Below are 19,793 nucleotides of genomic sequence, written 5' to 3'. Positions count from 1 at the left end.
TGACGAGGGGCGGCCACGCGGCCGGAAGTCCCACCCCGGCGGCCGGAAGGGGCCGGAGGGCGGCGGCCGGAAGGGGAAGAGGTGCCTGCGCGGGCCAGTGCGGTCCTTCCCGCGCCCCGGTTCCCGGCCCCGCTCTCGCCCCGGCCCCCGCCCCGCTCTCGCCCCCGCCCTGCTCTCACCCCGGCCCCGCTCTCACCTAGACCCCGGCCCCGGCCCCGGCCCCGCTCTCACCTAGACCCCGGCCCCGGCCCCGCTCTCACCTAGACCCCGGCCCCGGCCCCGGCCCCGACTCCCGCTCGCACACTGGCCTCCGCACTGCACCTCCGCGCCCCGGTGGCCCCCGCGTCCACCGACGGCTTGGCGACGCGCAGTTGCGTGCAGCTGCTGCAGACGGTGGACACGGAGTACACGGCGGACTCGGTGGAGTGGTGCCCGCTGGAGGGCTGCCGGCGCGTGCTGGCCTGCGGCACCTACCAGCTGCGGGAGCCCGAGAGCCAGGTGCGCGGCGCCCCGGTCCCGGGGAGGCGGGGAGGGCGAGAGGCGGCTCCGGAGAGTCAGAGCGGGCCCGAGGTCCAGCCCTCCCCGGTCTGCCGCCCGGGGCCGAAAGAAAAGGCTCCTGTGGAGTCACAGGAGGTGGAGAAGCGACGCTGGCCCGGGGACCGGGGTGTAGATCAGAAACGGGCATCTTGAAAGCAGAATGCTGTCTGTATGCAGCGTGGCTCCAGCCTATGAATGAAGTCTCTAGTACACAGTCAAGGGGTTGTGCTGGAGCTGCTCCTAATCCTGGGAGCAGGCGTGTGGGTCCAAACCCAGACCCTTAGAACTCACTAGAGCACAGGCCTCGGCCACGACTGTCCCTGAGGGGCCCTAAGCACAGCTGGCCCCTGCTGGCCGGTTTAGAAGGAGTGCTCTGTGCTGGGCCAGCACACCTAGGGGAGACACTACTTCAGCTCAGAAAGTCGGGGGCTGCTCCCAGGCAGGATCCAGTCTCCACAGACCTATTTCCCTCGCTCCCTGTCCCACCTTCTGCATCTGTCAGTGTCAGTGTAATCTGGACACATCAGCATTTTTTATAGAGTGACCCGGCAGCTGCTGAGCCTCAGACCCGTCTAGGTCGCCTCTACCTGTACAGCTGCAGTGAGGACCTCTCTGCTTGCTCCCTGGCCGAGATCCAAAGAAGAGACACTTATGCCATCCTGGACATGAAATGGTACAAACTCTGATAACTCCACTTGTCTGGAATCTGTCACTTCGGCAGGGAGCCCAATGCCTGGCAGCATTCAACAAGATAGGGCCACCTCTGAGCTGTGGGTTCCTTCTTTCACCATCCTGCCCACCTGTGGGCACTGGCAGGATGATGTAGACTTGGGGTTCATTTCCTTTGTCAGTTTCCGCCCCAGAGTTAGTGTCATTCTGAGAAGTGGTGCTAGTATTTGGATCCGTAAGCCAGGGAATCTTGTTGGAACAGGGTTGTAGGGCCCAAAACAGTGTAGGGGTTGAAATTTAAGTGGTAAGTTGCTGGGGTGCATAATGTCCTGTGTCTGGGTGTGCCCCATGTCCTGACTGGCATGTGGATTTCTCCTTCAGGTGCCATATCCCGGTGGCCGGCCATGCCCTCCTGGGTGTGGCAAATGCTGGCGGGTTCATAGAGCTGTTTCAGCTCGCGGGATGCAAGGTCAGTGACCAGCGGAGCTTTGTCAGGATTGTAGGGACCCACATGGAGAGGGTTTGGGAGGGAGGCTGATGCCAAGGTTTTCCTAGGGTAGTTTCTGTGCAGTGGTGGACTTTATCCTGCAACGTCCTAAGGTAGCACGCAGTCTATCTTATAATTTTTTTTTTTTAATCCTCACCTGAGGTTATTTTTTCCATTGCTTTTCAGGAAGTGAGAGAGACACATCGATTGGTTGCCTCCCACACACGCCCCAACCAGGGCCCAGGATCAAGCTTTCAACTGGGGAACATATCCTTGGCCTGAATCGAACCTGGGACCCTTTAGTTCGCAGGCCTACACTCTAACCACTGAGCTAAACCGGCTAGGGTGCGTGTAGTCTATTTATTTTATTTTATTATTTTTAAATATGTCTATTGATTTCAGAGAGAGGAAGAGAGAGGGAGAGAGATATAGAAACATCAGTGATGAGAGAGTCACTGATCAGATGCCTCCTGCACGCCCCCTACTGCGGATTGAGCCCGAAACCAGGCATGTGTCCCGACTAGGAATTGAACCTCGATCTCCTGGATCATAGGTCTATGCTCAACCGCTGAGCCACACTGGCCAGGCCAGTCTATTTTAAATGATTGGGTTCTGCATCTAATTCCGAGAGGAGGTCACTTACATGTCACCAGCAGAGGGGCTGAAGTGACAGACTGTTGGTTTAACCATTGATGGATCTGAAAGCTCTTCTCTGAGGAGAGCCCACATCAGCATTCTGGGCAAATGCTGCCGGGGCTATGAACAGCAGCAACTTTACTACGTGGGAATGGCCCTCATCAGTGACAATTAGGAGAACACATGGTTGCCACGGGAACTCCCAGGTATCTGACAGCGGCCCTGTGCCATGTATCTATGTGTCTATGCAGTGACAGCCCTTACCTGCAGGGAGGAAAGTGGAAGTCCACAGGGCCGTGCTGCCTTGGGGGGCACAGGTCTTGCTGTGAGGGGGTTGATACAGAGGCCCAGGGGTGCCGATTTGTGGCAGCTGAGGGCTTGTCTGGAAAGAGCCTTGCTTCACGCTGGCTGGGAGCAGCAGCCCTGACCTGGGAATGAGGGAGGAAATTCTGGGGAAGACTGTGGGCCCAAGACCAGGATCAAGGCAGGAGCTGTAAACCCAAGAGAACTCGCTGATAAAGCAACCTGCTAGGAGCCTGTGAGTGGAGCTAAGCAGGCTCCAGGTTGCTTAGGTAATAAAACTCACATGGATCATAGAAAAGAGAAATAGTGTTTTAATGGCCAGTCGTGGCTTCTTAAAGGGAAACCAGAGGAAAGTGTTCATTGTGTTCCTGGAGGCCTGGGGAGCTGGAGAGCAGTCACCAGGGTGCTTCCCGGCCCCGAGTAGGCTTGCAATAGCGTCGGGGGGCATGGACAGCAAGGGGTCTAAGAAGGAGAGATACTTGCTTCCCCCAAGGTCATGAGTGTGGGAAGTCCTCCTACATTTGTGTGAGCTCCTAGAGGGCACCAGCCGGTTCTGCAGTGTCCTCAGGGTCTCTGAGTGATGACACGTGTCATTTACCTGGGAGTAAATAAGGGAGTGACGGGCTGCCGGAGCTGGAGAGCTAATCCTCCCAGGGTCCTGAGCTTCCCATTGACGGCTGACCCCTCCCTCCAGGAGAGCACACACACCCTGCAGCCATTTGGCAGCTGTGCCCTGGACAAGCAGTGTCTGGCCTTATCCCTGGACTGGTCCACTGGGAAAGCTGGAAGGTAAGGACCACGGTCTTTGCTCTGATGACTCATTCCTACTTTCGTGCAGGAGAGAATTAGAGCCTCCTGAGCTAGGCCTGACTGTGGCTCCCCAAACCTGGAAGTGTCGTACCAGCCCCCTCTGAAAGAGCAGAAATATCAGCCTTCTAGGTAAAAGGGGTGGTGTCTTCATCAGGAGAGGCTGACACTGATCTATTTCAACAAGCTGAGTGGTAGCTCTGCTCTCTGTCCAATTCCTGAGCCTCCAGGAACGTGTCCACATACCAGGCCCATGGAGAGCCTCTCCCAGGACATGACTTGATACGGGTGTCACTGCTTGGGAACCAGAAGAGGGAGATGAATGGGTCTCTCAGTGAAGGTCATTGGGGTTTCTACGTTGGTCCCCTGTGTCTAGGGCCAGTGACCAGCCCTTGAAAATCATCAGCAGTGACTCCAAGGGGCAGCTGCACCTGCTGAAGGTGGACGCAGGGCCTGGGCTGCAGTGTGTGGCCACATGGCAGGCCCATCACTTTGAGGCCTGGATTGCGGCTTTCAATTACTGGCAGACAGAAGTCGTGTATTCAGGTCGGTGCTCCTGTGCCGGGTTAGTTCTCGGATTAGTTCTGTCTTGAGGCTCAGCTCATTGCAAGCAGGGGTGTCGTGGGGCAGTGAGTTAATAATTCAGGACCAGTTAGTTTATTCCACAAACGTTCAGTGAGCATCTAGTATGTGCCAAGCTCTGTTCTGGGTGATTGGGGCCCATCAGTGAACAAGGGACAAAATCCCTGCTGTCATTGAGCTCACATTGGGTGGGAGGAGCTAGACAGACGGTCCTGTCACAGAGCAAGATCATGGCAGGGGAGAGCCTGGAGTGGGAGTGAACCTGTCATGGCCAGAATGATGGGAGGGACTGTTAGAGCAGGAGAAGGTGACATTGGAGGTCCCAGTGCCGTGCAGGCACAGGGAGGACCTTGGCCTCTCCTCCATGTGTAACAGGAGCCACTGCAGGAGCACCGATGGCTGGGTCCTCGCTAGGAGCTTAGCCACGTGTGACCTGGGAGTTTGTCTTCCCTTTCATCCCTGCAGGTGCCCTCCTCAAGTCTAAAGACAACTCAGCACAGGGGTGACTGTTCTGGGGGTGCCTCCCCTGGAGCTCTTAGGTCTGAAACCACCTGGGAAAAGTTGCCCAGGAACTTCCTCACAGACACAGTTCCCTCCCTAGGAAATGGCCACTTGCTGTTACAGTGCCACTGTCAGTGATCTTTCTCTTTCCACACAGGTGGGGACGACGGCCTGCTGAAGGGCTGGGATACCAGGACACTTGACACACCTGTGTTCTCTAGCAAGAGGTACGTCGTCAAGGGGCCAGCACTCGGCTGCGGCAGCAGTGCCCCAGCCCCACCCGTGGGCTTCCCGGAGAGCGGCCCTGCCCCACACTGCTGAGGCCCTGCCTCTGTTTACAGACACTGCATGGGTGTGTGCAGCATCCAGAGCAGCCCCCACCAGGACGGCATCCTGGCCACCGGGAGGTGAGGCCCCACGCGGTTCCCAGGGCCTTCCTAAACTTTCACTTCCTTTAGTTGGGCCACAAACCAGGGTTTAGGGACAGGGACAGGGGCTTTGTCCTGGAGAGGCGAGTGGAGCGGGTCTTCCGGGAGACGTTCCCTCCACCGGGGGGCCTGTGGTTGTTTGTTTTAGCTATGATGAGCATGTTCTGCTGTGGGACACTCGGAACATGGAACAGCCATTTGCAGACGTGCCCATGCAGGGCGGGGTGTGGAGGCTCAGGTGGCACCCCTTGCACAGCCACCTGCTCCTGGCAGCCTGCATGCAGGGCGGTTTCTGGATCCTCGACTGCAAGAAGGCAGTGGGTGAGTGGGGCCCGTGGCAGCTGACAGGGCGGGGCTCCAGTTTCCTGTCCTGCATATCCCCAGGTCCCCCAGGCTGTGCTGTGGTCCCCACCAGTGTCTCAGGTGCAAGCACTCTGCCCTCGAGCCCTGGTTCTTCCCTCACCAGCTGGTTGTTCTGGAACCTCCTGCACTGCAGGGACCTCTGACCCTGGCCGACCTCTGCCCTGGGAGACCTGTCACGTCCATAACCACCCTGGGCCACCTCTGCCTTGTTCTTCCTGCCAGGAGGCAGTGTGGTCTGCACGGTTGGTGTCCCAGACCCACTTCACCTCCCTCTTGCTTCCTGTCTCACACTTTGTGGGCGGAACCCAGCCCTGGGTCCACCAGCTCTGCTTTGCCTGATCCACAGAAGGTGACCGCAGGACTGCCGTCACCCTGCAGGGTCTCGCTGAGGCTTGTGCTGCAGCAGGTCCGGGGATCGCCAGGCGAGCGCATTCTTTCTCTGGCCAGTACCTCTTCATGGTCAGGATGGTTCCCCGAGCTCTTGTCTTCTTGATTCCTCCCCCCTCCCCCCCCATCCTCAGCTCAGCTCAGCTCATGGATGAGCAGTGGTCACACGTGCTTTAACTGTGCACGTCTCTAACCACGAGTGAAACTGAAGGTGGCTTCATGTTGCAGGCCTGCTTTTACATTTTTATTTCTGTGAATTATCTTTGTCTTTTGCCTGTTTTCCTCTCTGGTTTCTGGTCATTTTCCCCTTGGTTTTGTAGTTATCAGGTACTTGTGACTGTAGCCCTTTATCTCTGGTAACGTTGGAAAGTTTTGCTGTCTTGATTTTGTCTGTGGTGGTGTTTTCCCCTCCTGCAAAGGGGTTTTATTTGTTTCTAATAGAATTAAATTTATAGATGTTTTTCCAATGAGTCTGGATTTTGAGCCTTAGTTAAGAAGGCTTTTCCTTGCACACTCAGGTTATAAAGGAATCACCAGGTTTTTTTCTAGTGCTTAATGTGGTTTCACTTTTGCAAAGTGAAAGCTCTGATCTGTGTTCTTACATGTGGTGCCTGTGGCTGTCCCAACACCATTTACTGAAGAGTCCATCCACCCCTGGTGCAGGGGGACACCACTGGTCTTGCGTTGACTTTGCAGGTGTCCTGTCCTCTGTTCCTGTCCCCCTCTCATGCCCACGGCTCTCACGCAGGCATGGCGGTGTGTTTGTGCTTGTGCACACTGCCTCTCCGCTCATCTTCTCAGGGATCTCCAGGCTGTTCTTATGTTTTGAACTTGAGTATCAACTTACCTTGCCTCGTAAAAAAAGCTTATTGGTGTTTTATGGGGATTGCATTAAATACAAACTAACTCTACAACAGACTTATTTATCATCTGGGGTTATATTATTCAAGAAAAGGGGCATGTTTCCACTTGTTCCAGTTGTTCCCAGTGACAGGACCAGCTCTGAGTAATGTTGTTTCCCATGTTCTATCTCACCCCAGAGGAGAAGCAGGACATGTGCACAGTCTCTGTGTCCCACAGGATGCCCAGCTCACTCGTGTATGGAGCCGACTGGTCTTGGCTCACCTGCCATCTCCCACAGACCCAGCAGTCGCTCTTTGTGGGGTCTGTTTCCTGCACCGACCCAGGATCCAGAGCAGGTGTGGAGGTTGCACCCCAGTCGCCAGGACCCCGTTTAGCAGACGACAATGGCAAGGGTTATACCAAGGTCCTTAGTGGAAGTAGGGAAAGGACTTGCCAGCTGTCCACGGAGGTCACGAGGAAGAACAGCAGCCAGCTATACTCCCCGGGGACTAAGGTCTGTGACAGTGGCCAGAATGTGGAAGCCACAGACGTTGCCATCAGCCTCCTGGCCACCTGCTCCTTTTACGACCACGCTCTTCACCTCTGGAAGTGGGGGAGAGCTGAGCGCCATGTGAAGTCATAAAGACCACGTCTGTAAGTGAACTGCCTCAGACCAGCTCGCTGGGATTCCTACTAGTCTCTGAAGCTTCCAGTGTAGGGCTCAGTGCATCTTATGGACTCTACAGTGTAGATGGTCAGGAAGGCTATTGGTTCCTCTTAAGTAAACTGTATCCGCTGGGCCCTTCAAGTGGCGATTCTGGCAGGGAGGTGCTGGTGGGGGACCTCGCCCAGCCTTCAAACTTGTGTTTTATGTGGATTTGACTTTCAGTTCTCCACACTTACTTAAGCAATATTTGTTAACTGAATGAAGTTTTTTTAAAGCTGCTCCATGTCACCAGTTGTTATATATGAACTTTTAAAAAGATCACCTTCAGGCACAAGAAGTGCTTATATTCATATCCACCTGCTTTGCAGTAAGCAAAGGGTGTGTCCCTCGAGTTGCCTTAGCTAAGTGCCAGGAACTTGAAATGTGGTCAGTGTGAATGTCCTCAGTGTGGTGGGTTCCTCACACTTCCTTATGTGGCTTCAGTGAACTGAATGTTGCACTTGGGCTTGTGACCCCTGACTTTCAGGTTAACTGTTGTCTGTCATAGGCCACTGTTGAATTTATCAAGTCCTCAGCAGCACTGACGTGGGACAGGTGTCCCGAGTCAGAAACCTGCACTTCTGATTTATTTTCTGATGATGCAGTGCGGGGCAAGGTCGGTCAGAGTGTTACAAGAGGTGACCCTACGCTGAAGGATCAGCTCCCAAGTAATGGCCCTTCATTTCAACACAGAAGTGCTGAGCCCTCCTTTAGAGTTTACCTTATTTAACTTAAGGGTGTGTTAAGCACTAAGCAGATGAGAGAATCCGAGGGACTGTCACTGCAACTGGCCGACGCAGAGGAACCACTGGAGGTTCCTGGAGACCCCCAAGTTCTGCCCCATCCGGTGCAGCCTCACCTTCGTTTTGCCCCGAGCCCTGCAGTCTTTCACCTGACACTCCTCCACCCCCGCCAGCAGGTTCTCTGGAACCTGCAGACACGCTCATGAGGTTCCCTGGATGAATGACCTGGGGCATGGGGTAGGGGTGCTCACGGGGCGCAACCTGCCCTGCTCCCCAAAACCACAGGAAGGGGCTGAGACGCCGCCTGGGCACCACACCCTGACCTGCTGTGTCGCTACCTTCGTTTCACAAGGACCAGACGCGGACCACGCACTGCGGTAGCCACGGTCTTTAATAGGAGCCGGCTGGGGGCACCCGCGGTCTTAACAGGAGCCAAGTGGGGGCGCCGCGGTCTTCAACAGGAGCCAGGTGGGGGGGCCCCAGTCTTCAACAGGAGCCAGGTGGGGGCGCCGCGGTCTCTAACAGGAGCCAGGTGGGGGCACCGCGGTCTCTAACAGCCAGGTGGGAGCGCCCCAATCTCCAACAGGAGCCAGGTGGGGGCACCGCGGTCTCTAACAGCCAGGTGGGGGCGCCGCGGTCTTCAAAGGAGCCAGGTGGGGGCGCCCCAGTCTCCAACAGGAGCCAAGTGGGGACGCCACGGTCTTCAACAGGAGCCAGGTGGGGGCGCCGCGGTCTTCAATAGGAGCCGGCTGGGGGGCACCCGCGGTCTCTAACAGGAGCCAGGTGGGGGCGCCGCGGTCTCCAACAGGAGCCCGGCGGGCGGCAAAGACGCCCCGGCGCGGGCCCGGCCGCTAGCGCGGGAAGTTCTTGGGGTACAGCTGGAAGAGCTTGCCCTCCTGCGTGGGCTCGAAGCCGTACTTGTCCAGGCGCTCGGGGTCGAAGGCGCCGTCCCTGAGGTCCTGCTCCACGGCGGGCGCCACGGCCTCGCGGAAGAGCCGGCGCGCGGTGAGCGGCACGTCGGCGCCCGCGGGCGCGCGGAAGCTCACGTAGGGCCTGAGGCGGAAGCCGGCGAGCGCGGGCACCACCAGCTCGGGCACCTGCTCCCGCACCTGCACGAACCGGCCGCCGCGCGCGCAGAAGCCGGTGCCCTTGGCGCCGCGGCTCTTGTAGAAGGAGCGCGGGCCGCGCTTGCTGGTCCAGCGGCTCATGCGGTCGGCGCCGCGCACCACGCAGCGAGCGGCCGCGCCCAGGAGCCCCATCCCGCCGCCGCCGCCGCCGCCGCCTCGCGCGCCCCGGCCCTGCGGCCCCGCTTCCGGCGCCCCGCTTCCGGCGCCTCGGCGGCTTCCGGCCCCGCCCCCGCGCCGCAGCAACGGCCGCTCCGATTGGCTGCGCTGCGCCCAATGGGCCGCCACGGCCCTGCAGGGGGGCGGGCCCGGAGGCGGCCGGGCCAATGCGCGCGGGGGTCCGGCGCGGTGCGGGCGTCGGGAGCGCGGGCTCGGTGAGTCGCCGCCACGCGCGCGGAGCTGCGGCGGGCGCGCGGCCCGTGGGGGGGGCGGGCCGGCGGCTCCCGGCTCGCGCGACGCGCCGGCCGCTGGGGAGCCGCAGCCCGCTCCTCCCGGGCCCCCGCCAACCGTGCCGCCCGACGCCCCCAAACTCGGTGCCCCGTGACCCCGACACCCCCTAACCCTGTGCGCCTGCGACACCAGCGCCCTTAACACCCGCGTTCCTGTAGCAGTGAAGCCCCGCCCGACGCCCCCAAACTCGGTCCCCGTGACTCCGACACCCCTAACCCTGTGCGCCTGCAACACCAGAGCCCGTCCCCGGCGCCCCTCTAACACCCGTGTCCCCGTAACGCCGACTTCCCCCCACTGTGGCCCCTGAACCCCGAATCCCCGGTAACACCGAGGCTCCTGTACCCTGACGCCCCGTAACCCCCGATGCCCCTAACTGACAGCCCTCCTAATCCTGATGCCCTCACAGCCCGCTGGCCCCCTAAATCTGGCACCTGGTAGGTGATCCTCCTGTTCCCGGACCTCCATGGCCGCCCCAGACACCCCTAATACGACACCCCGACCCTGGACACCCGGTAACCCTGACATGCCCCCCAGCCCAGCCCTGATGCCAGGGCCCTCGGCTCTGTGCTGGGTCCCCCTCCCTCTGGCCCAGGCCCCCGGGGTACAGAAGCTATAGCAGGTGCTGGGTGGGGACCTGTGCCCCACGCGAGCGGGGCGTGGGGAGCTGGCCTGCTTAGGGCAGTAGCATGGCACAGAGCCGGGGTCCAGCCCCCGGCCCTCGAGGACACTCAGCTAAGAGACGTCCCCACTGTGGGGTGCGGAGGACCCGGGATGTTGACCTGCGAGCACATGCACCTGCCTCCACACCTGCCTTCTCCCTCCCTTCCCTGGGTGGGATTTTGGAAGAGAGAAACCCTCCCTTGCGGCCACTTTCCTAAAGGGCCTGGGAGCTGCAGGGTGAAGGCCCGAGACCCGGCCAGGGGAGCAGGGCTGGTCCCCAAGTCCATCATTCCTGGACTGAGCACACCCACTTGAGGGCTCAGCCACACTGGTGGGGAGACCCCAGGCACGGGCCACGGGGGAGGGTGTGCCCCAGCCGCCCGGCCGCGCTCAGGCCTGTGCCCAGCACCGGAGCTGCCCTCGGCACTAGGCCTTGGCCCAGCTGCTCGCTGCCCTTGACTGGCTGGGCCAGGAGCGGGGACTTGGCTGCGGTCCTGGGCACCGGGGTGGCCACGTGAGGGCTGTTTACGGAGAGGGAAGCGGCTCTGGTGCCTCTGAAAGGTAACGCCTCTTCACGGAGGTGTTTCTCCTTTGGGTTTTCCTGTCAATGTAAACATAATTTAAGTTTTTAAAAAAATACTTTTTTATTGCCCTGGCCAGTTTGGCTCAGTGGTTAGAGCATCAGCCCTCGGACAGAAGGGCGGCGGGTTCTATTCCTGGTCAAGGGCATGTACTTTGGTTGCAGGTTCGATCCCCTGCCCCAGTCCCTCGTTGGGCATGTATGAGAGACAACCAATCGATGTTTCTCTCTCTGTGTCTCTCTCTGCCTTCCACTCTCTCTAAAAAGAATCAATGGAAAAAATATTCTCAGGTGACAAAAAAAAGAAATTTAAAAATACATGTTTTTATTGATTTTTTAATATAAATATATTTATATTGATTTCAGAGAGAGAGAAACATCAGTGATGAGAGAGGGTCATTGATGGGCTGCCCCTTGCATGCCCCCTGCTGGGGATCGAGCCCAGGACCCAGGCATGTGCCCTGACCACCAGGAATAGAAGTGATGACCTTTTGGTACATGGGGCAACGGTCAACCAACCGAGCCACTCCGGCCAGGGTTGAAAACAATTTAACGTGGAGAGGAACCCAGGGGAAGGCTGGAGGCGTCGCTCGCCTGCGTGACTGAGTTGTTAGTCCTGGTTCAAACCCGTCTTTCATTCTTTTCACCTGGACTTGTTTCCTTTTTAGCCATGGAGCAGGAGGAAGACGCCGGCCCCGAGGTATGGAGCTCGAGGGTCCCAGATGAATTGACGGAGCCTCAGTGTTCCCAGTTGGGGGTGTTTCTGGAGCAGGAGAAAGGGCCCATGCAGCATCTGGCCAGCTCCCTTGAGCCTGCTGAGTGAGGGAGTAGCCCTGTGTGTCCCTCCCCTGGGGTCCATTCCTTGCCTTAGAGCCACAGTGAGAAGCTGGGAAGTCTGAAATGCCCAACGGTGGAGACTGTGCACATAGGCTGTGCTTCACCATGGGACCCTGGCCTTGACAGTCCTGCCAGGCTGGGAGTGCACGGTGTGGTCGTGGGCCCGAGCACTCAGTCTGGGCCAGGAGGGGCTGGGGCCTCTGCCTGGGAGCAGCAAGCCCCCCTGCTTCCCTTTGTCTCCTGAACCGAGTGCAGAGATTGAGTTTCTGGACACTTACCTTTTGCCCGGACGCAGCACTCAGCTCTTGAGTGCTCAGTTCCCTTCCATTCCTGTGGTTTTCTGGCACTGATGCTGCATCTGATTCTGGCTCTCTGGAGGGTCAGGCAGCCAGCTGCTTCAGGCCTGGGGCTTGTGCAGAACCTGAAAGAGTGAACAGGCGCCCCGGCCCCATCCTGTTCCTGGCTGCCTGGGGAGAGGCCTGTGGACAGGGAGGGGGCGGGGATCGGGGCCCGGCTTGTTTGCTGGTCTCCTTTCCCTCTTGTTCTCTGGGCATCGGGCAGCATCCTCCACGCAGGTGGCCCCAGCCTCTGCTCACTCACCACCAGGGCTCAGTCCCCCCCCCCCGGCCTGGACCCTGAAGCTAGGTTGGCTCTTTCCCTGGGGCAGCGGGTAGCAGGCTCACAGCCGCTCTCAGCCAAGAGCTGGAATGTAATGTCTCCAAGTCCAGGTGGGTCCTTGGCATTTCTTTCATTTAAAAAAAAAAAAAAAATGTTTTTATTGATTTCAGAGACAGGAAGGGAGAGAGAGAAAGAGAAACATCAATGAAGTGAGAGTCTCGTTGATGGGCTGCCTCCTGCACGCCCCCTGCTGGGGACCGAGGAGCATGCATCCTGGGCATGTGCCCTGACCTGGGATGGAACTGAGATCTCCTGGATCCTAGGTGGATGCTCAGCCTCTGAGCCATGTCAGCCAGGCCTTCCTTGGGTTTCTCAGCACCTCTGGGGCTTGGGCTTCTGTGTGCCCTGGGGTCAGCAACTCGAGGCCCTGTTGGTGACCAGAGGGCACTGAGAGTTGGCCTCTGCACCCCCTGTGGCCAGCTGGGCCTTTTCCTTCTGACTCACATCCTGAGTGCTTAGGATTCGAGTGCATTAATGACACGTGGAGCCAGGCTGCTGGCCCTGCCCTGCTGTCCCAAGGGTGGCCGTGGATACAGGTCTCTCTGCTCCTGAGCGTGTGGGCTGAGGAGACCTCTGCTCTCCCGTGGTCTCCTCCCTGACCCTGCGCCTCTTCTCACTGCCCTTCCTGACCATGATGCTCTCCTCCAGGCCGGTGTCTGTCTGAGTATCGCCCTGCACTCCTGGTGGCTGCAGGTGATGGAGCAGCATTCACAGTCCACCATGGTAACCAGCCCACCCCTGGGCCCCTTCGTGCCCAGCCTGTGGTTGGGTGGGGCGGGGCTCCTTGCAGCCTTTCTGACGGGTGCTCTGTCTGCCACCTCACCCAGCTGACGGGGATGGCAATTGGAGCCCTCCTGGCCCTGGCCCTTGTTGGTATTACCGTCTTTTTCGTGTACAGGAGGATTAACCGACTCCGTGAGTACATTGCTTCAGACGCCAGCTCTAGGGGGAGGGAATGAGGGCTCGAAGGGGACCAGGAGGTCTGGGTGACTTGCCCGGTGTTGCGAGCTCCTGGGGCAGCCATTAGGACCCCTGGTGGGTTTTGTTGGAGATGCTGGGTCTGCCCAAGCTTCCTCGGCTTCCGTGGGGAGGGCATCTGTTTCTGGGTCCACGGTGGGTGTGTCACAGCCCCTGACAGGACGCTGCCTCCCTCCTGCCCCTGTGCCAAGTGACGGAGTGGCCAGGCTCAGGTGGCTGCTCTGCTCCCTGCAGGACAGGTGCCGCCCACCCCTCAGTACAGGTTCCGGAAGAGAGACAAGGTGATGTTCTACGGCCGGAAGATCATGAGGAAGGTAACCTGGCTGTGGGCCTTCACCTTCGCCCCGACTCCCACTGGCCGGGGACAGCTCTGTGCCTGTGGCCGCTGTGGAACTCAGGGAGGCCTGGGTGGGGCCTGGGTCTTGTGCTCTGGCCGATGTCAGGTGCTGCGGATGGGGGATAGGCTGGGGTTGCTCACGGGCAGTGGTGGCCACTCAGAGCCTGGACACTGCAGGGCCCGGAGTGTGGGGACAGTGTGGGGCTGCCTCCCAGCCCAGTGCAGGGCCACAGGAATGACCCCCAGCAGGGTGAAGGAGCCAGTGCATGTTGGGTGGGGGCCGTCCACCCGTGGTTCCCCTGAGGACTGTGCAGTGGCCAGCTAACCCCAGGCTGAGGACAGGAATGTGGTCCATGGTGTGGGGACACCTGGGAGGGAAGTGGGAGTCGTGACCACAATGCAGCTGACACCCAGGGGTGGACACACTTCCCATGGAGAGCAGAGGGACAGCAACGGGGTGGGGACTGTCAGGGGGGCCCACCAGCGTCCAGGGTAGGAACCAGGCACTCCGCCCCCACCACACTGCTGCCCACCCGCCTGGGACAGTCGAGTTGGCCTTGACGGTGGGGAAGGGGCGAAGAGCTCTCCAGACCCAGACGATTGTGCAGAGCCCGGGTTGGAAGGGGAAGGGAGGCGGCAGGGCCAGGCAGGCGGGCTTTAGAGGGCTGTGGGGAGAGGTGGTCACACGGCTGCCGGGAGGCGGAGCAGCAGCATCCTTGCAGGTGGAGGGGCCTGGGAGCTCTGGGAGCAGGTGCTGGAGGTATGGGGATGGACCATGTGTGGGTCGTTGTCAGCAGCACGCAGGCTGGTTCCCCACGTCCTGGGCCGGCTGACGGCAGGCTGGGTCTGGCCTGTCTGAGGGTGGTGACTCAGCCTCTCCCTTTCCCTCTGCAGGTGACCGCGCTCCCCCATACACTCGTGGGGAGCACAGCCGCCCCCCGGCAGCGAGTGAGGAAGAGAGCCAAGGTGCTGTCTCTGGCTAAGAGGTACAGGGGTCACCCTCAGACCCTGCCCTGGCCCAGCCCCCCAGCGGGCACCGCTGAGCTCCCAGCCATGGGGCTCTGCTCCAGGGCCCGGATCTCTGCTTTGCAGGATCCTGCGTTTCAAGAAGGAATACCCTACCCTGCAGCCGAAGGAACCCCCGCCCTCCCTGCTGGAGGCTGACCTCACGGAGTTCGACGTGAAGAACTCTCAGCTGCCGTTGGAGGTTCTGTACATGCTGAAAAACGTTCGGTAAGGGAGGCCGGGCACAGCGCCACACTTGCTGGGGACCGCCGCAGCCCGGCGTCCGGGGAGTATGCCCCATGGCCCCGATGGACTGACGGTCAGCAAAGCTGCTCTCCTGCCGCCTCTGCCCCTGCAGTCGGAGGGGCCTCCTCACCAGTTCTTTGCTCATCAGCGTTTTCACCCCCGGGAGGGAACTCCGAGCCAGCGTGGGAAGCGTGTGGCTGGACCGAAAGTCACAAGCCTGGGTCCCCTCCACCTCTCCCTAGAAACCCCCTTCCCCTCTTTCGAGCCCATTTCACTGTCCCAGGGGGGGTACTTCTCCACCTGGCCACGCATCCAGTTCAGGTGCATAGTCACGACTCCAGAGTTGTTTGAGCTGAAGACAGCTTATGGCGATTCCCAAAGTTTAAGCTTCTGTCCTGATGGTGACTCCAGGCCACAGCCCTGGGAGCCAGCTCTCTGGACCCCTGCCAGCCTCTTCCCAAGGCTGTCCAGCCATCCCTTGTTCCTGGAAGGTCCCGCGCTCTGGTTCTTGCAGGGTCCTGGGCCACTTTGAGAAGCCATTGTTCCTGGAACTCTGCAAACACATGGTCTTCATGCAGTTGCTCGAAGGGGAGCATGTCTTCCGCCCGGGGGAGCCGGACACCAGCATCTATGTGGTACAGGATGGGCGGCTGGAGGTCTGCATCCAAGACGGGGTAAGAGTACCTGTGTCGGCCAGGGCGGGGCCCGGGGGACACGGAGCAAGGTGGAGGGTGCGTGTCTGTTGTGTTTTTACTACAGGTCTGCCCTCTTAAATTTTTATCAGTTTTTTTATTGGGAAGTTAGTGCAAAGTTTTAAGTTTCAGTTCTCGGAAGAGAAAGGCACATTTTGACCCCAACACTGGGATGCAGCTCTTCTTCAGATGCTGGCGGGTGTCTCACTCACACATGTGTGTGTTTCCTTGAGTGGGCTAAGTGGTATTAGTGGTTATTTCAGTGTTTCACCCGATCCATTCTAGACATTTTGAAATGTCCTCCCACTTCCTCACAACTCTGCTCACGGTGGGTATTGATCTGCCTCGGTCAGTTGTATCCTGGCTATATTTTCAGGTTTCAGGTTATAATTTTAACTCTAAGGAAGGAAGGAAGGTATTAATTCACATGGAAGGTAAACACTTGCTTCCTGCCTCTGTCAGGTTATACCCTTTAGTCACAGTTGCCAGGGGTGACCTCAAGGCCAGGCGGGCATGGGGTTCATTTGCCCTGTGGTGTGACCCGCGCTTCCCACTGCTTGTTGCTGGTTGTTTTTTTTTTTAAAATATTTTATTTATTTATTTCAGAGAGAAAAGGAGGAGAGAGAGATAGAAACATCAATGATAAGTCATTGGTCTGCTGCCTCCTGCACGCCCCCTACTGGGGATCAACCCCGCAACATGGGCATGTGCCCTGACTGGGAATCAAACCAGTGACCTCCTGGTTCATAGGTCCACACTCAACCATTGAGACGTGCCGGCCGGGCTGCTTGTCACTGTTTAAAGCTGTCACCTTAGCAAACCCCGACTGCACGAGGTCACTCCCCAACCTTATAGAAGTTACCACCTGCCAGCCCTGGGGCTGGGCCCCGACCCGGATGGTTCCTCCACACCTTGCGCCTCCAGAGTTTTTCCTTGTGTAGCTTTGTCTGCCACTGGACTTGGTGGGTAATCAGAAGGGACATGGCCTACGTCCAGGTCCTATGATGGTGGTCCCGTAAGATTGTAAAGGATCTAGAAAACTATTGCCCAGTGACATCATAGCTGTGGTGATGTCAGACGTAGGAGGTTACTTACCGTAACTTTCTTACTGTATAAAGTTGCAAAGTTTACAGCATTAAAAGGTTTATACAGTAAAGATGTTACAGTGAGCTAAGGTTACTTTATTATTGAAGGAAGAAACGTCTTTTTATGAACTGAGTGTAGCCTAAGTGGGGTGTTTAGGGTGTCCAGTCGTGCTAGGTCATGTCTTCATATCACCCACCCTCAGTCCTACTCCCCACAGCAGCTCCCAGTGCCCTGGACAGCTCACCGGCTGTTTTCTGTTACATAGTATCATTGCTGTATCTTTCCTATGTTTAGGCACAAATACTACTGTGTTACAGTGTCCTCTGGACTTGCTACAGTTAACTTTTTGTCCAGGCTGGTGGCCCAGGAGCACTGGCTGCACCGTGCAGCCCAGGTGTGCAGCAGGCTCCACCACCAAGGTGTGTGTACCTGCCCCTGTGATGGTCACACAGCCACAAAATCACCCAGAGACGAATTTCTCAGAACGTGTCCTCGTCGTTCAGCGTGTGGTTTTCTTTCTCTTTTAACCCAGTGGAAAAATGTATCAAAATGTCATTGTTTATACTGACAGTACGTCAACGTGGTCCTCACCGCCTCTGGTTGGGCAGCAGGCTCCCTGAGGTTTAGTGGAGTCCAGACTCTGTCCTCGGACAGGGACAGGCCCTTTGGTTGGACGTCATGCCACTGGCTGGGTGTCCTCCTCTCATTTGTCCTCATGCTTTCTGTCCTCTGCTTTCGAGGCCATCACCTCCGGTCCTTGCACACCAGCCAGGGCATGGCCTCTGCCGCTCCAGATGGGCAGTGGAGGCTGGTTTGCTCAGTTGGCCAGGGCCAAGCCCCTGCTAGTGGACCACTATGCTCTGCTCCCCATATGCAGGACGGCACTGAGGTGACAGTCAAAGAGGTTCTGGCCGGGGACAGCGTGCACAGTCTGCTCAGCATCCTGGACGTCATCACTGTGAGTGCCCCGCCCCCACCCAGATCCCCCCACAGTCACCGGGACACCAAGGCCAGCAGTCCACGGGGGGGGGGGGTGTCTAGGAGGAGTGGGACCCCAGGTTGGGTGTAAGGGAGCAACTCTGAGTGTTTAAGCAAAGTTGGGCACTTGCTCACAGGTCTGGGCTGTTTCTTAAACAATTGGGTTTGGACTGAGTCGCGCTCACGGTCCAGGATTCAGAAAGCTCAGAGTGTCACAGGGACCCTCTCGGGGGCTTCTGTGCTGATGGTACCTTTGCTGTCCCCGGTCTTTGCTGTTCACTGTCTCAGTGAGTGACCTTGTGTGGACATCGTTTCAAGTGTTTGAGGTCCAGTCTGTAGGACAGTCCCTAGGAGAAACTCACTGGATCCCCAGCGTGCACCCCCTCACAGAGGCTGGACCCCCAGTCACCCTCACCCCACCAGGCAGTGAGCCATCTGAAATGTGACTTTTGCCAGTGTAGTCGACAATACAGCATCTCATGTTACCTTGTGGATTTTACACTTTTTATTATGGGACATTTTAAACATTCACCAGCCAACAGATAGAACAGTCAGCCTGTGTGCCCGCCACCAGCTGCAGTCTCAGCTCAGCACCTCGCTCCCCCCAACCCCCACCCCCCACGAGGGTTTTCTTCCGAGTAAAACCCACAACCATAAACCAGATTTGCATGCACGCCAGCCAGGTTCCATCAGCACACAGGCCTGTGCGACTGAGCGGGTGCATTTGATTTAAGCTTATCCTTGGAAGTTGCACCTTTTTACTTTTGGTTAAACCTCACCAGGAGATTTTTTTTGGTGTTGATTTTTAGAGAGAGTGGAAGAGAGGGAGGGAGAGGGGGAAACATCAGTTGGTTGTCTCCCGCACTCGCCCCGACTGTGCAAGTGGGTTGTGCATTTGGGTCCCTGAGCCTCTCACTGGCGGGATGCCAAGGGGTGCAGCCGCTGCGGAGACGGCTGGTAGGTGCCCAGCAAGAGCAACGCGGGCTCACACGCCCTGTGTGGGGGTGTCTGCAGCAACTTTATGCATAGTTCCCCACACTGGGAGCGCGTGTCCTTCACCCTGTGGACAAGGACACCGCTGTGCCTGCATCAGCCGCTCTCTGGGCTGAATCCTGAGTGCGTGACGTGTCTCAGGTGTGTCGTCACAGTGACAGGAGCCAGGCCCTGTGTGATTCCGTCTGTGTGACATTTTGACAGAGGCAAAACCATCTGGACAGGAGAGAGCTGGGTTGTTGCTGGGAACCAGTGGTGGGAGGAGAGGGTGGTGACAGGACCCAGCTGTGCACCAGAGAGGGCAGAGGTCCCTGCATGGGGACCACACCTGGCCTTGGGGCAGGCAGCCTCCCTGAGCTGAGCCTCTCCCTCGGTGCTCACTGGGTGGGGCTCCACCTGGGGGTCACCTGGCTCCAGGTGGCCTCGAGGGAGGCCCGCTCGGGCTGGGGTGTCATTCACGGTGTTGCAGGGTGGGGCCTGGAGAGCCGGCCCCGAGCTCTCAGGCAGCTGAGGGCCCAGGAAGCGCTTGTCATTACAGGGCCACACCGCACCCTACAAGACCGTGTCTGCCCGGGCCGCCTCCCCCTCCACCGTCCTCAGGCTTCCAGCTGTGGCCTTCCAAGGAGTGTTTGAGAAGTATCCCGAGACCCTCGTCAGGGTGGTGCAGGTGGGTGCTTCCCTGTTGTGGCATCCCTGTGCGGGCCCGACCACATGGGCAGCATGGACCACTGGCCATGCAGGCTCCAGGCGGGTGCAGGAAAGACTAAGGGACGTTTTAGAAACCTTGTCGTTTATATTCTGTAATAAAGATTAATGTTCATAACCTCAGAGAGTTCTTCAGGTCTGCCACTACTCCCAAAAGCTGTGTTAGTCTTAAACTTCTTGTTTGAAGTAATTTTAGATTTACAGGAAACTTACAGAAATAACGCGCCGAGCTGGCATCTTAAGTGATCGTGGTGATTGTCAAACCTGGGGGGTTTCAGGCCCACGAGGCCCACGTGGCTCACGGCCTGGCGGCTCCTGTTGCCCCCAGATCATCATGGTGCGGCTGCAGAGGGTCACCTTCCTGGCTCTGCACAACTACCTGGGCCTGACCACGGAGCTCTTCAACCCCGTAAGTGCTGCTGGGGGTGGCGACGGATGGGCCGTGGTCAGCA

At 58.4% G+C, this 19,793-nt stretch overlaps 3 protein-coding genes across 9 annotated transcripts in view; 2 read left to right on the top strand and 1 right to left on the bottom strand.

Annotated features, from left to right (window-relative positions):
- Window positions 1-54: 54 nt before the first annotated feature.
- On the top strand, window positions 55-7,496 carry DPH7 (diphthamide biosynthesis 7). 4 transcript variants are annotated; one of them, XM_081151786.1, is made up of 9 exons: window positions 55-498; window positions 1,077-1,210; window positions 1,588-1,675; window positions 3,327-3,421; window positions 3,816-3,985; window positions 4,680-4,749; window positions 4,864-4,929; window positions 5,099-5,271; window positions 6,741-7,496. In XM_081151786.1, the coding sequence occupies exons 2-9, from the start codon at window positions 1,203-1,205 to the stop codon at window positions 7,184-7,186; spliced, it is 1,116 nt and encodes a 371-aa protein (XP_081007912.1). In that variant the 5' UTR covers window positions 55-498; window positions 1,077-1,202; the 3' UTR covers window positions 7,187-7,496. The 4 variants fall into 4 exon arrangements, with proteins under 4 accessions (XP_081007912.1, XP_081007915.1, XP_081007913.1 ...); XM_081151789.1 differs by lacking the exon at window positions 6,741-7,496 and adding an exon at window positions 5,417-6,165; XM_081151787.1 differs by having other exon boundaries at window positions 70-498; window positions 1,065-1,210.
- Window positions 7,497-8,365: 869 nt separating this feature from the next.
- On the bottom strand, window positions 8,366-9,303 carry MRPL41 (mitochondrial ribosomal protein L41). The gene has a single exon (XM_081151785.1). The coding sequence runs from the start codon at window positions 9,249-9,251 to the stop codon at window positions 8,844-8,846; it is 408 nt and encodes a 135-aa protein (XP_081007911.1). The 5' UTR covers window positions 9,252-9,303; the 3' UTR covers window positions 8,366-8,843.
- Window positions 9,304-9,439: 136 nt separating this feature from the next.
- Window positions 9,440-19,793, top strand: part of PNPLA7 (patatin like domain 7, lysophospholipase) — a 31,525-nt gene continuing 21,171 nt past the window's right edge. The window contains exons 1-12 of one of the 4 annotated variants that reach the window (XM_081151784.1): window positions 9,448-9,490; window positions 9,973-10,000; window positions 11,475-11,506; window positions 12,970-13,044; window positions 13,149-13,236; window positions 13,534-13,613; window positions 14,531-14,622; window positions 14,729-14,869; window positions 15,402-15,561; window positions 17,543-17,623; window positions 19,175-19,303; window positions 19,670-19,750. In XM_081151784.1, the coding sequence (XP_081007910.1) occupies window positions 11,477-11,506; window positions 12,970-13,044; window positions 13,149-13,236; window positions 13,534-13,613; window positions 14,531-14,622; window positions 14,729-14,869; window positions 15,402-15,561; window positions 17,543-17,623; window positions 19,175-19,303; window positions 19,670-19,750 (957 nt within the window). In that variant the 5' untranslated portion in view covers window positions 9,448-9,490; window positions 9,973-10,000; window positions 11,475-11,476. Of the gene's footprint in view, window positions 9,491-9,866; window positions 10,001-10,754; window positions 10,788-11,474; window positions 11,507-12,969; window positions 13,045-13,148; window positions 13,237-13,533; window positions 13,614-14,530; window positions 14,623-14,728; window positions 14,870-15,401; window positions 15,562-17,542; window positions 17,624-19,174; window positions 19,304-19,669; window positions 19,751-19,793 lie in introns of those variants that run through there. The other 3 variants (XM_081151782.1, XM_081151781.1, XM_081151783.1) reach the window with 3 other exon arrangements.

Source organism: Miniopterus schreibersii, assembly GCF_964146895.1.
Source record: "Miniopterus schreibersii genome assembly, chromosome: 11".
NCBI lineage: Eukaryota > Metazoa > Chordata > Mammalia > Chiroptera > Miniopteridae > Miniopterus > Miniopterus schreibersii.
This window is presented reverse-complemented; position numbering and strand designations above follow the sequence as displayed.

What these genes read in the sequence shown, in the direction of transcription:
- DPH7 (XM_081151786.1), top strand. An exon ending in TTCAGCTCGCGGGATGCAAG is followed by an intron (nt 1,676 to 3,326) that starts GTCAGTGACCAG and finishes CCCTCCCTCCAG; the next exon opens with GAGAGCACACACACCCTGCA. An exon ending in TCCACTGGGAAAGCTGGAAG is followed by an intron (nt 3,422 to 3,815) that starts GTAAGGACCACG and finishes CCCTGTGTCTAG; the next exon opens with GGCCAGTGACCAGCCCTTGA.
- MRPL41 (XM_081151785.1), bottom strand. Translation starts at nt 9,251, where the DNA reads ATGGGGCTCCTGGGCGCGGCCGCTCGCTGCGTGGTGCGCGGCGCCGAC.